The sequence below is a fragment of the Halteromyces radiatus genome, assembly GCF_025201355.1.
Source record: "Halteromyces radiatus strain CBS 162.75 chromosome Unknown BX664scaffold_1, whole genome shotgun sequence".
NCBI classification, from domain to species: domain Eukaryota; kingdom Fungi; phylum Mucoromycota; class Mucoromycetes; order Mucorales; family Cunninghamellaceae; genus Halteromyces; species Halteromyces radiatus.
In genome coordinates, this window is record NW_026251687.1 from 1,928,188 (window position 1) to 1,942,340 (window position 14,153).

General features: G+C 33.7%; 5 protein-coding genes across 5 annotated transcripts; 3 read left to right on the forward strand and 2 right to left on the reverse strand.

The window, feature by feature from the left end:
• Window positions 1-457: 457 nt before the first annotated feature.
• BX664DRAFT_320632 (uncharacterized protein) lies at window positions 458-2,969 on the forward strand. Its single transcript, XM_051543159.1, has 2 exons — window positions 458-559; window positions 626-2,969. The coding sequence occupies exons 1-2, from the start codon at window positions 494-496 to the stop codon at window positions 2,825-2,827; spliced, it is 2,268 nt and encodes a 755-aa protein (XP_051404773.1). The 5' UTR covers window positions 458-493; the 3' UTR covers window positions 2,828-2,969.
• Window positions 2,970-3,441: 472 nt separating this feature from the next.
• Window positions 3,442-4,875, forward strand: BX664DRAFT_289162 (pyridoxal phosphate-dependent transferase). The gene is made up of 2 exons (XM_051541823.1): window positions 3,442-3,634; window positions 3,757-4,875. The coding sequence occupies exons 1-2, from the start codon at window positions 3,455-3,457 to the stop codon at window positions 4,762-4,764; spliced, it is 1,188 nt and encodes a 395-aa protein (XP_051404774.1). The 5' UTR covers window positions 3,442-3,454; the 3' UTR covers window positions 4,765-4,875.
• A 50-nt stretch (window positions 4,876-4,925) lies between these two features.
• On the reverse strand, window positions 4,926-6,247 carry BX664DRAFT_320635 (mitochondrial carrier domain-containing protein). The gene is made up of 3 exons (XM_051543160.1): window positions 5,838-6,247; window positions 5,412-5,752; window positions 4,926-5,348 (listed from the first exon to the last, which is right to left on the reverse strand). The coding sequence occupies exons 1-3, from the start codon at window positions 6,214-6,216 to the stop codon at window positions 5,088-5,090; spliced, it is 981 nt and encodes a 326-aa protein (XP_051404775.1). The 5' UTR covers window positions 6,217-6,247; the 3' UTR covers window positions 4,926-5,087.
• A 2,586-nt stretch (window positions 6,248-8,833) lies between these two features.
• Window positions 8,834-11,479, forward strand: BX664DRAFT_289168 (uncharacterized protein; the record flags this gene model as incomplete). Its single annotated transcript, XM_051541824.1, has 7 exons — window positions 8,834-9,266; window positions 9,331-9,569; window positions 9,637-9,910; window positions 9,986-10,087; window positions 10,164-10,844; window positions 10,910-11,160; window positions 11,215-11,479. Exons 1-7 carry the CDS (start codon window positions 8,898-8,900, stop codon window positions 11,477-11,479), a joined length of 2,181 nt encoding a protein of 726 aa, XP_051404776.1. The 5' UTR covers window positions 8,834-8,897.
• A 171-nt stretch (window positions 11,480-11,650) lies between these two features.
• Window positions 11,651-13,886, reverse strand: BX664DRAFT_320641 (P-loop containing nucleoside triphosphate hydrolase protein). The gene is made up of 5 exons (XM_051543161.1): window positions 13,357-13,886; window positions 13,119-13,297; window positions 12,814-13,037; window positions 12,377-12,760; window positions 11,651-12,310 (listed from the first exon to the last, which is right to left on the reverse strand). Exons 1-5 carry the CDS (start codon window positions 13,567-13,569, stop codon window positions 11,730-11,732), a joined length of 1,581 nt encoding a protein of 526 aa, XP_051404777.1. The 5' UTR covers window positions 13,570-13,886; the 3' UTR covers window positions 11,651-11,729.
• Window positions 13,887-14,153: the final 267 nt, after the last annotated feature.

The window sequence follows — 14,153 nt, forward strand, 5'->3', positions numbered from 1 at the left end:
AGAAAACAAATATAAAAAATGATGATTCAATAAAAACAACTATATATAAATATTATTTAGATTTAATGTTATTTCTATAAAATGATATGATTCATTGTCATTGACAGTTCATCTGCTTAAAAATTATCATCACAATTTTCAGGTACCAATGTGTTTGTTTCATACTCCGGTTACCCATCATATTCAAGATAATTCAAATGAAATATTAAAACAATGGTACTAGAAAAAAAATACTTTTAAAATAAAATAAAGATAAAATGAAAATGTTGTCAACCAAAAAAAAAAAAAAAGAAAGTTGATTTATAATATTTGGGGGGGGGGTTGTATGGGGAAGAAGTATGAAGATGAAAACTCCGAATTCTGTACTCGCGTTTTTTTTGTCACACTTATTTTTTAATATAATATAGCTGACTGACTGACATTATTATTTTTATTTTATTGTTTTTTTTCTCTTCTTCTTATTTCCTTTAATGTACTTTTAATTACCCATATTATGAAATCAACTTCAACTTATACCACTATGATGAGGGTCACTCCTGATGGAAGACCTTTTGCAAAAGTAAATTATATTAAATAAATAAATAAATACATCATAACATTCATTTTTATTATTATTATCTTTTAGGACCTTTATGATATATTTAGTGCAATGATATTTCAGATCAAACTTGGTGATCATCGTTTTTTATTTCGAACTTATTCTACTAGTTTTACAACTGAATCTATGATTGAAGTCCTTGGTCATTTACAATTTACTCATGTCTTACGTCAACCTGATCCAAACGATCCTATCAAACAACTCGAAACAAAAACTATCACTACTTTCAGTATGACTCGTACTATGGCAAAACAACTAGGTCAACATTTTTTATCAGCTCGCTTGATTGAGAATGCCTCTGATTCAACTAGTAGAACAATGAAAGATCGTGGTATTTGGACTGTGACAAGTAAAGGAAAATGGATGATTTATAATTTTGCTCAACGTGGTCATGTTGCTTGGGATGAACAATCAGCAACCAATATCGCTCTCCAATCTATACCTGATAGTACTGTCATGCTTTTGGAAAGAAGAACTCATTCACTTCAACATATCAATAATAAAAATGGAAAAAAGGACACAGATGAATTGACTTTTGAACGACAAAATATGACAGATGCTTTTCGATTGATGATGGAACATTTGGAAACTTCACAATTACTAGCTGATGATGTTGGTGGCATTGAAACTCAACAAATGATAACCTTGACTCATACCTTCTTTGGTTATCATGTCGTAGAATTCATTATGCAATGTATGTCTGTAGTCAATCGTCAAGAAGCCGAAATGGTAGCCTCAGAATTCGTTTTATATGGTTGGATCAGTCAAGTATTGGATAAAAGTGATCGTGCCAACAATGTCAAAAATGATATCGTCTTCAAGTCTCAACGAAATGTTATCTATACTTTGACTGATCGAGGTCGCCATGCTCTTGGTTGGGATGTTACTTGTTTGTCTTCTTCTTCTTCTTCGTCTTCTTCTGCTACTACTACTGCTTCTACTACTGGCTTGGTTACTCCTCATATCAAATCATCTGCATCATGCTTCTCCTTGTCTCCTTCTCCTGTATTGACTTCTTCTATGTCAATGACTCAAGATCATCAACATCAAAAATCTACACCCGCAATTCCATGTACTTTATCAGATACGACAACTTCAAGTCTATCTACGCCATCTCCTAGTACCACAAAATCAACGACTGCTTCTTTAACAACATTTATGTCTACACCTTCTACTCTCACCACTTCCCCATCATACATTCGTCTACAACCAATATTAGAAGATCCTTTGTTACGCATGTACTTTCGTGAATTTCTCAAGCAGAACTTTTGTGAAGAAAACTTGAATTTTTGGGTGGACTACAGAAATATGCTTTACCATCATCAACAACATCAGCAACAAAAATCGACAAATAGCAAGAACAACAATTCAATCGATAGCTCACATAGTGACAAAATTACCATGGAAAACAGCAGCAACAATATTATGGATTACAATAGGGTGTTATCAGAATGTTATGCCATCTATGTCACTTATCTTGCTCCTCAATCTACCATGGAACTGAACATTGATCATAATTTACATCAAGATATTCTTCGTTTTGTGGCAGATACATTCAAGGTACTTCTCAATAATGGCCATGGAAACACCATGAATAATAGTGGAAACAACAACAACAACAATAATAGCAACAGCGGTGTCAGCAGTCATCATCATCATCACCATCATCATCATCTTCCACCTCAACAATCTCTTCCCTTCTTTTATACACCAACACATCCATCACAAGAACAACAGACAATCATTATGGTTCATGGAAATCGTAGTCAATGCCTTAAAACTTTACTTGCAAAATACGAACGTGTACATGATCAAGTATGTCGTACCATGGCTGAAGACTCTTTACCTCGATTTTTAAAATCATCTCGGTACCTCCAATGGCAACAACGACAAAAGGAACTACAAGACCTTGGACAACAAGAAATAGAGGATTACAACCAAAATAGAAAGGAATCTTTAGTTTCTATAGATGATTCATTCTATGACGATGCTCTGGATGGGGCTGATCAGATAATGGATACAACGAAATATTCGATGGAAATGGAAGGCAAGGACACATTCTCTCATCAAGATAAAGAAAAGGTCAGCAATATGCATCATATGGATGAGGATACTAGTTTGCAAAAGGAATTGGATCGTCTGACCGTGACTGGTGTGGCAACAATGACAACTACTACAACAACTACTTCTTCTTCTACTGCTACCTCATCTCCAATTTTCTCCAAATAGATTTTTATTTGAAACGATTCCATTCTATCATTCCCTCCTCTTTTTATATACATGTATGATTTCCTTTCTTGATTATATTCCTTTTTTATGATATGACCCCTCTCTATAGAGTACTCTTTTTTTTTTTTTTATGTATATGATATCTCAATTCACAATTTTTAATAGATAGTAAATCTCATGATTCTTCTTGTCCGTATTTACACAAATAAACTTCAAAATGTACTTTTATGATAGATATGTAAGGACTTTCTATGTTTTCTTCTTTCAAAATTGAATTTTTAGTTTCTGCAGTTTATGATTGATGCTTTTACTTTATACAATACCACTTGTCAATAATGAGTCATCAATGTTGATTATCCATCAAAAAGAGATCGAACAATCTGATGACTTGACATGTATTTACAATGCTGAGTCTTTTTTTTCTAAAAACAGAAATCGATTCGATCACACATGTGATGAAAAAGTATTAGCTTTTTTTTTTTTTTTTTGGCTGATGAAACGGTGAGTCATTCCCCGCGGATCCGGAGAGAGAGAGAGATAAGGCGTGAGAGTTGTACAATTAAAAAAAAAAAAAAAAAAAAGAGTGAAGCAGTCTTATTTCTCATTTTTATTTTCTTGTGGATAGTCATGTTTGCAACAACGTTAAAACACACTTGTAGATTACAACGTTCTTCCTTTGTCTCCTTGGCAACGCCATCCTTCAAAAGATACTTCACTTATGATATAACAAGTGATACCACCACACAACCAACTGATGTCATGTTTGATAGAATGAAAACAGCTTCCAAAGAAGATGATGTCTTTGGTGTAAGCAGAACAAAAAAAAAAAAAAAAAAAAAAAAACTCTTTCAAAAAAGAATATGAAACCTCATTCTTTTTTTTTTTTTTTTTTTTTTGACAAACTGACTCCCCCCAAAAAAAAAAAATAGATGGATGCTTCAACAAATCAACTTGAAAATCGAGTGGCGCAACTACTTGGTCATGAAGCTGGTCTTTTTTGTGCATCAGGTGGCATGACGAACCAACTGGGGATTCGCGTCTCGTTGCATCAGCCTCCTCATTCAGTACTTGTGGATGCAAGGTCACATGTACATCTGTATGAATGTGGCGGAATAGCTTATCATGCACAAGCATCCGTGACGGCCGTGACGCCTAAAGGGCAACATTTGAGTGTAGAGGATATTAAACAGCATGCGATCCGTGATGAACTATGTGGGGCGATGACACGCGTGGTATCAGTAGAAAACACGTTGAATGGCACGATCATGCCATTACCACAACTGGAGGCGATTCGTGAATATAGCCTCAATCAAAGGTACAAGCTACATATGGATGGTGCTCGATTATGGGAAGCCAGTGTAGCCACCGGGATCCCTCTGGCGGATTACAGTCGGTTATGCGACACGGTATCGGTGTGTCTTTCAAAAGGGGTGGGTGCACCAATTGGATCCGTGCTGGTCAGTGATAAAGAAACCATTCGACGCGCGCGTCATTTACGTAAACTGATGGGCGGTGGATGGCGACAAAGTGGCGGTCTGGCTGCTGCTGCTGAGTACTGTTTGGATCATGTGTTGCCATCTCGTATGAAAGACACTCAGGCACGCACGTTGCGTTTATGGCAAGGATTACAACGCTTGGGCATGCAATCCGCGTTGCCCGTGGAAACCAACATGATTTTCATCGATACCTGTGGAAGAGTGTCCCTACGTGCCTGGGCACAACAATTACTGGATCAAGCACACGTGCGTATCGATGCTAGTGATCCAGATGATCGTATTGCGAGATTAGTATTGCATTATCAAATTCCCGATCATGTTGTTGATAATATCCTTGATGTGACAACCACATTCGTTCGTGATCATGGCAAGGAACCATCCACTTTCTCACCTTCCAATTTACAAAATGCTTATCCATCTGCTAATAATAATAAATCATAACTCTTTTTTTTTTTTTGTTCCAAAAAATAAATAAATTTTACCCCATTCCTTGGTTTAGATAAAATAAAAAAAAAGAGGTCTAAATTTAGATGAATGTTTGTTGCAGATTTGTTTGGGTATTTCCAGTAATGAATAATAAAATAATAATAATAATAATAAAAAGGAGATAGGTTATTTATTTCATAATGATGATGATGATGATGATGATAAATGAAGAGAGAGAGAAAAAAGTATAAATACAATTTATGTAAATGATGATGTATGATAAAGGGAGATAATTCTAGTCTAATCTATATGTATATAATAAAGAAAAGGGGGGATATCTAATGTTCTTGTTCTAAACGACTATTTACAATGTGAGCATATTGTTCCTTCAATTTTTCCAATACTAAGAATGTCACTACGGTATGAGGACCAAGACGAATAAAAGCCGGCATCCAACCTCGGAATAAAGACCCGAAACCTTCCATCTTGATCATTTGAAGCATGATTTGTATAGGATGTTTGCCATCATGCACGTGCGCACTCATGATTCGAGTTTTAACTACATCCAATGGAGAACAGACTGTAGTAGCAACCAATCCCTACAATCACAAATAAAATAGAAGTTATTATGGATTCATCTTAGTCATTGTCCATTAACTTACAGCAAGTAAACTAGCAGTAAAGTGAGTCATCATACCATCATACCAACCCAAAGTATTCACCAAACCAATTTTGAATTCATCATAACTTGTCATTTGAGAAACAGTGATCAATACAGCTCGTTGAGTACTTGTACCCAATCCACGCAAAAGGACACGAGGACCTTCATCCCTACATATCCTATACATACCATCGATAGCATTCTTATAATGACGTTGTTTATCTGGAGGTAGTTGTCCATCACCTTGCATGCGTACATTAACCACATCACTTGGATTACCAAAAGCTCCACCCAATACACCTGCTGCTGTGGAACATAACAGTAATTGTTGAAAGGTCGGTTCTAAAAAAAAAAAAAAAAAAAAAAAAAAAAAAAATGAAAAAGAATTAGAAATAGTAATAATAGTAATAATAAAATTAGAACTTACTGTCGTTACCAGCGATTAACCATTTAAAGTGATCATAAAGTCCAAAACGTATGGTAGAATATGTTCCTTGGCGGAGTAAACTTGCATCTAATCCAGTATAAAGAGCCTTGATACCTTCACTATGTACAATGGAACGCATAGTTCGAATCATATTACTAGGTCGTAATAATCGCCAATCCCAATTAGTTGGTTGTTGTTTTCGTACTTGTGTTTGTATTCGTACTTTGGTAAGATCAAAAGGGTGAGAGACAAAAGTGGCTACACAAGAAGCTGCACCACCAAACCAAAATGGAGGAGGTTGTGATGATAAAGTACTATTGGATCTTGTTGTGGTTTGTGTATTTAATGTAACTGACGTTGGTGTTGTTGAACGGTACATTAATAAGGAAAGGAAAGGGTCAAATTGTCTTTAAAGAAAGGAAAAAAAAAAAAAAAAAAAAAGGAAAAAGAAAAAAAGGAAAAAGGAAAAAAAAGGAAAATAGGAGAGCCAATGAAACTTGATGGTTCAAAAAAAAAAAAAAGGCCGGTGCGGAATTTGAAGGGTCAAAAGACAATGAATCAAAGAAAGTCTTTATGTTTGGCGATGGTTTATTAGGTGTATATTATCTCTTTTTATTCAATAAAATTTTTGATTTTTGTTAGATGATAATTGAATTGATTTCATCCTCTTCTGATTTATATCATTCTTCGTGATATATACGTTTTTTTTCTATTCTTGAACAGCATTCTTTATATTTTATCTTATTCATACTATATTTTATAAATTTACCAATAAGATGAATTACTACGGATATACAGTGTTTTCAAGGTTTTTTGTCGGGTCGCAAGACAATGCTTTTCGTGATGTTATCAAATAAAATATCGTACTTTCCCAAAATGAATGGCGCATTACCACTTTTTCAGATATCGCTCTAGAGATGGCGGTAGAGTACATTAAAAACACACAACACATCGATGATAACTTGTTTATTAATAATAAAAGACACAAAAGAAAAGTAACATAAGCTTTTTATATTTTTAGCAGCTTTGGGTGTTGTCCATTCTTTTTTAGGTATCAATTGATTGATGATTCATGATCGATGATTCATGATTGATGATATGTGATAACGGATGATTGTATATTGGATGATTACAGGATGGATGATGGATGACTGTATGATGGATGATACGTGATAATGGATGATTATATGTTGGATGATTGTACGATTGTATGATGGATGATTGTACGATTGTATGATGGATGATGAAACATTGTCGTCAATCACTGTACAAATTTCTGATAAAATATAAAATACTTCATTCTAGTTACCTTCTGACAGAACAGCATTTTCTTTTTCTTTTCTTTTTTTCTTTGAAAAATGTCAAAACACTCTTTTATCAGCCAACATGATAAATCAAATATAATAATGATGATTCATCACATCAATGGAAATTAAAAAATACAATAATAAATGTGCTGTACACAATCATACTACCATTTAAAATAGAACAACTAAAAAAAAAAAAAAAAAAAAAAAAAAAAAAAAAAAAAAAAAAAAAAAAAAAAAAAAAAAAAAAAAACTAGTCATTAAACTAAAACACGGCAAAAACAAGTCAGTACCATGTATCACTTAGTACATAAATATTGTAATAATAGAATTTAATGTAGAACATCTATGTAATTAACTTTATTATTAAGAGAGAAATGTTGCTAACACTAAAAAAAAAGAAAAAAAAAGATGAAGTAGATACTAAAAACAATAAAGTAGATGATAAATTAGATACAATATAAAGAGAGAAATGTTGCTAACACTAAAAAAAAAATTATGAAGTAGATACTAAAAATAATAAAGTAGATACTAAAAAAGACAAATGATAAATTAAATACAATAGAAAGAGAGAAATGTTGTTAATACTAAAAAAAATGATGATGAATTAGATACGATATAAAGATAGAAATGTTGCTAATATTTAAAAAAAGATGATAAAACTCGCTTACATCTTGTCTCATCATTTTATCAACTAAAATTAGTTCATAATTGCACGAGTGATTCATTTACTTATAAAGGGATCCCTTTGATTTAACTTTTTTTTTTTTTTATTTCTTTACATTACATTCATCTTACCTGCCTGCTTTTTGGCCTATCTGCCTGCTTTTTTGTCTGCCTTCTTTTTTTTTGGTCTATCCTTTTCTTTACAAGCATCCTTTAATAACTCAACCACCTTTATCTGTATCTCCATTGATCTACCTCTTTTTTGTTTTTGGGCTTGACCGTGGTCGCTAATGCGCATTTGCGTGGTTACGGTCAGCCTTTTTTTTTTTTTATTCAACAATTTCCGGGATGGTTATCGCCATCCTACTTTCGCTACGGCGATCTCGTTACACTTAAATGGTAAGCTAGTGAAATATTTTTATCTGGATAAGTATTACTCATTTTTTATTTTATTTTATTTTTTATATGTTAACTTGGTGAACTCAATTGGTGGATTTCCTTTTTTTTTTTTTGATTGCTCTTTTTTTTTTTAATGATATCTATTTTCTTATATTCTCTATTTGATTATGCGACAACTCTCTCTGTTCTTCCCCGTCATTTATTTTCTATCCTTACGATATTTTATTTCCTATTTTTGCGCCATCTTATTCTTTGAATTCCGTCATTTATTATTGAATAAAGTGTAATACCTTCATAAATGTATTTAGAGCATCCTATTGATATTTCCTAATTATATGTCACTTGGTAAAATCATATTCATTGACAAATATCATCATCATTTTATTTATTATTATTGTTTCATATCCAATATGTTTTAATAGTTATCACATCCTTCTACCAATACCATCCATCAGAAATATCATATGGATTTACCTGTGTTCTGGGGTAAATTTCTGTCGTAGTAAAAAGAGGAGATCCGATTGGCTAATTAGTTTGTAAGCCGCAGTCTGCCAGATGAATTTGATTTTTTTTTTATTTATTTATTTTTTTTATTTTTTTGGTTATTGTTTTATTCTCTTTTCCCCTCTCTCTCTCCCTTTCTCTAACATAAATATTCGATATTAGTCATCACTACCCTCTTTCTCCTATGGATTCCACTCATCAAAATACTACTACTACTACTACTAAAGCAGGAGAAGGTAATGCTTCTTCCGTTGATCGCACCCATTCATCTGTCAAACCGACGCGACAACATAATGATAACAAGAAACCACAACACCAACGGCGATACAGGAGAAAGAAACAAAACGATAAAGATGATAATAGCAAGAAGGAGAACAAAAAGGATAATAACTCTTTAGATGATAGTGATGATCAAGAGGATAATGATACTTGTTTTATTTGTACTGAACCCATTGTTACTTATGCTCTCTCAGCTTGTAATCATCGTACATGTCATCTCTGTGCTCTTCGTCTCCGAACTCTATATCATACCAAGAATTGTGTTTATTGTAACGTAAGTAAGAGGAGGGAATAAGGAAAAAAAAAACAAAGAAATACTGAATTGATCTTTTGTATAGACGGAACAAAAGACACTCATGTTTACCAAAGATCCTGTGAAACCCTTTGAAGCATTTACTAAGAAGGATTATTTTTGTGTGGACAAGAAATTGGACATTCGATTTGAAGATACTCAGATTCATCAAGATACCATGCTTTTATTACAATTCAATTGTCCAGAACCCAATTGTGCTGTGGCTTGTGATAACTGGAATGAACTCAAGAAACATACAGCGAAGGATCATAATCTCGTTTTATGGTAAGTGAGAATAATAATAATAGAAAAAAGGTACGCCTATTCTTATTGAATTTTTTTTTTTTAATAGTGATCTGTGTATCAAAAACAAAAAGATCTTTGCTCATGAACATACTTTATATACCGCAGCTCAACTCAATAAACATCACAAATATGGTGATAAAGAAGCTTTGAACAAGGATGATGACTCAGGATTCAAAGGCCATCCAGAATGTGGATTCTGTCGTAAACGATTCTATGGTGATGATGAATTATATATTCATTGTAGGGACAAGCATGAACAGTGTCATATTTGTGTTCGTAATGGCTTCCGACATGAATATTATCCTGATTACAATGGATTGGTAAGTTTTTTTTAAGAAAAAAAGAAATAATGAAGACACAATTCGTACTAATATTATTATGAATATATGGTGTAGGAAAAACATTTTGATCAAAAACATTATCTTTGTCTTTATCGTGAATGTTTGGATAAGAAGTTTATTGTGTTCGAATCTGAACTTGATTTGAAAGCTCACGAGGTAAAAACAAAACAAGAAAAAAAAAAAAAAGAAAGGGATGAGGAGTAAGCTCAGTCTTTCTTTGATTTTGTGATAGGTTGAAGTACATGGAGCTTCTGGACGTGTAGATCTTAGTTTTGATTATGGATCTCAACATGCTAGTAGTAGCGGTCGTGGCAAAAATAAGCAAAAAGTACAACAACAGCAGCAGCAACAACAACAACAACAACAACAACAGCAACAGTCTTCTTCGTCATCTGCTGCACCAGCCTTATCTTCCTCTGATTTCCCAAGTATCAATGGTGATATTCCGTCATCTGAACGTACAATTCCTGGTCAGCCCAAAAAGAAAAATAATGCTCAAAACACAAGATTACAAAAGCCAAAGGGTTTTGGCTCTTTATCTAGAAACGATGAAGAACAATGGCCTGGACTTGGACAACCTTCTACTTCCAATCCATCCAATAGTAATACAACTCGTACAATTACCACGACTTCAACAGAAGAAGATGCAACGATCAAACAACGTCATGCTAATGTGCTGATGAAACTTGGACGATTATTGAATGGACCCAATAGTGTTGAACAATTCCGTGCTCTTACTACGTCTTATCGCAATAATAGCTTGGATATCAAGGATTACGTGGATGAAATCATCAGCTTGTGTGGAAATGATACGACCAAAGCAACATCAGTTTTGAAAGATGTGGAAGAATTGATGGATAATCATGAAAAGAAACGTGAAATTATGCAAGCCTGGAGGAACACTCAAGCCAATGTAAGTATAATTCTGGGAAATATCTATATAATGTATCTTAAATTTGTTTTTCTTTCAAAAAATAGCTTCAAAATTTCCCAGCATTAACTCCATTGAATGAAAATCAAGTCACTGGTCATGGTACATCAAAACGAGTATTAGTAATTAAGGGTGGAAGCACTCGTGTAGGTGGAACAAGAACAACAAGTAAATCCAAAGCAGGTGTATGGGATCGTGTAGCAAATGCGGCGGCTCATGGAACAACTATGATCGATGCTTCTTCAAGAGGCCCATCCCCACGTGGCTCACCCGTCTCATCCAGATCAAGTTCACCCATGTTATTCCCCACTCCTCAAACGAATCAACATAAAACAGCATGGGCGGGATCAAGTTCATCAGCAAAGAAATCAATGGAAGAAGATTTCCCAGTGATTAGTCAACAGTTCCCTTCTTTACCTACATCTCGTCGACCTCATCCTACCGTACTGAATATGCGCCGTAACAATAATAATGGATCTGCATGGTCATCATCTGAAAAGGAAAATGAAAATGAATCTATGGAATCTGGCAACACAGATCACGACACATCATCTCTTGACAACAAGAAAAAGAAGGGCAAGAAAGGAAAACAGGTTTTATTCCGTGTTGGATTGTAGATAGTGATTCTTTTTCTTTTTTTTTTTTCATTGAATACCCCTCTCTCTCTTTTTTTTTTTTTTTGATTGATTCTTTATTTTGATTGTTTGCATTCACATTTATTTATTTATTTTTGTACATAGCATAGATTGAAAAGTATGTGTATTTTTTTTTATTATTATTATTTGAATAAAGAAACTGGATGAAAATAAAGAAATATATCTATCTAATATTTATTGTAGTATCTTCTTTTTTTTTTTTTCTTCTTTCTCATTTTGAATCTTGATAACGATGATTATCATCCGTGCCATGAGGACCTAGATGAAACCGTTTTGTAACAGCTCTTGGGATTTCATCTTCATGATGGGTGACCATGATCAAAGTTTGAGAGTCGTGGAGATAGTGTTCGAGCCAATTGTTGACTTTGTGGATCATGGCGGCATCAAGGCCCTGAAAGGGTTCATCCCAGATGATCAAAGGTGGTTGTTTGACAAGTGAGCGCACCAGCAATACCATACGTTGTTCACCGGAAGACATGTCCTGTAATCGACGATGAAGGCAATCGTGGTTAATGCCAAACTCGGTAAATAGACGTTCAATAGTAGCCATTTGGGTATCATCCAATGATCTTTGTGCCATCACGTCATAAAATCCTGTGCCTGCTGCCATCATGCCTGTCATGGTTGGATTGAAATACAAATGGATCTCAGGACTCACCAAGCCAACTTTTTGTTTAATTTCCCAGATGGATTCTCCCGTTCCTCGTCGTCGACCAAATAATGTCAAATCATTGGCATAAGCTTGTGGATGATCTCCTGTTAGAAACGATAATAATGTTGTTTTACCCGATCCTATATAAAAAAATTTAGAATAAAATGAATCTTTCTTGTTTTATTTTTTTATTTTTTTTATTTTACCATTGGGACCTAATAAAGCCCATCGATCTCCTTCTTTGACTTTCCATGAAATATTATCCAAGATTTTATTTCCAGAATAGATGACATTGACTTGATTGAGCTCCACTATACCTGGTCGATCCACATGCTGTTCCTTCAGTAATGCCTGTGCTCGATAAGCCGCTTTTTCTTGTCGTTCAGCTTGCATTTGTTGTTGTTGATGTGCAATATATTCATCAGGTGGTCCTTGCCATACTATTTTTCGATCATCCAATACCACTACATCTGTCGCCCATTCTGGAATCTCATCTTGAGGACGAGAAACAAGGATGACCGGTAAATTTTCCTTTGATAGTTGACCTAGTAATGCCAATAATCTTTTTCGATGATCTACATCTAATCCCACTATGAAGATGAAATTAATAAATCAACCTATCGAGGGAAAAAAAAAAACTTACTAAGAGGTTCATCAAGAATAAGCATTTTGGGTTGACGTAAAAGAGCACGAGCAATCCTAGCACGACGTGTTTGTCCATTGGATAATTTGACGAAAGAAAGTGGTAATAAATGAGTCAAATCCAATTGATCAGCCACTTTGTATAACATATTCTTTTTTTCCATTGAATTTTGTTGATGTTGTTGATCAAGATAATCCATCAATGTCAAATCATTATCTGGATCACTATTGCATAAATCATTCCCAAAAAAAAAAAATCATCAATTTTTTTCTTAAAAGGATTGGGGACCATATCTTCGAGGTTACCTGAAATTGAACCGTTCTTGATAATAATGTTGATTGTAGTTGAATACACCTGATTCTTCTTTGAAAGAGACAAAACGGATATGATCAGAAGGATAAGGTGAACATGTTACATCATTCTTGTTAATCAATGGCCATTCAATGGACGAAAGTGGTTGTGAAGAATGACGTCCTGCTAAAGTCTTAGAAAAAAAAAAAAAGGTTAAGTATACCACAAAAAAAAAAAAAAAAAAAGACTTACTTCTGCCAAGGTAGTTTTACCCGCATTCACGGGACCCACAATAACTAAACGTTGGTCACGTTCAATAGACAAAGTTAAATTTTGAAACACTGGTTCTTTGACACCATAACGATGAATAGTAGCATTTTTCAACTGTATCAAAGGCTGTTGTTGACTATAATGACGTAAATATGACCTTGTAATGATAGGATATTTTCTTATAAAGTAAAGCATAAATAAATAAATAAAAAAAAGAGATAAATACAAAATGAAGAAAATAAAAAAAAAAAAAGGAGGGGAAGATATGTAACTAGCTTAGATAGAACTCATCTTGACACATCAAAGTTTGCTGTGTTTTCATTGGTTCCAGGTCCGCCCCACCTTGTACTTTTCATAGGTTCGTACTACAGGTTCATCATCCATCTTTGTAGGGTCCATGTTTATCATTTAAACAGAGATAATCCATCATAAAAATAAAAATAAAAAAAACAAGAAAGAAAGATAATATGATCTAGTAATGAAACAAATATTTTGGTTAGATGATGATTGTTTGTTACTTTTATCCCTTGTGATCATCATCATACGATATATATATATATATATATATATATATATATATAAAACAAGGTTGAACCACGTTGCTAAGGTGATTGGAAAGATCTCATGTTATTTCAAGTAGAATCTATCCATAATTTCCCCTCTTTTATTTATTTATTTCTTTGATGATCCTTTATTTACGTAATGTATGATGATGATGAATTGGGAAAAAATGGGAAAATCTGGTTTTGCATTAGAACAAAGTGGAAACCCCGATTATC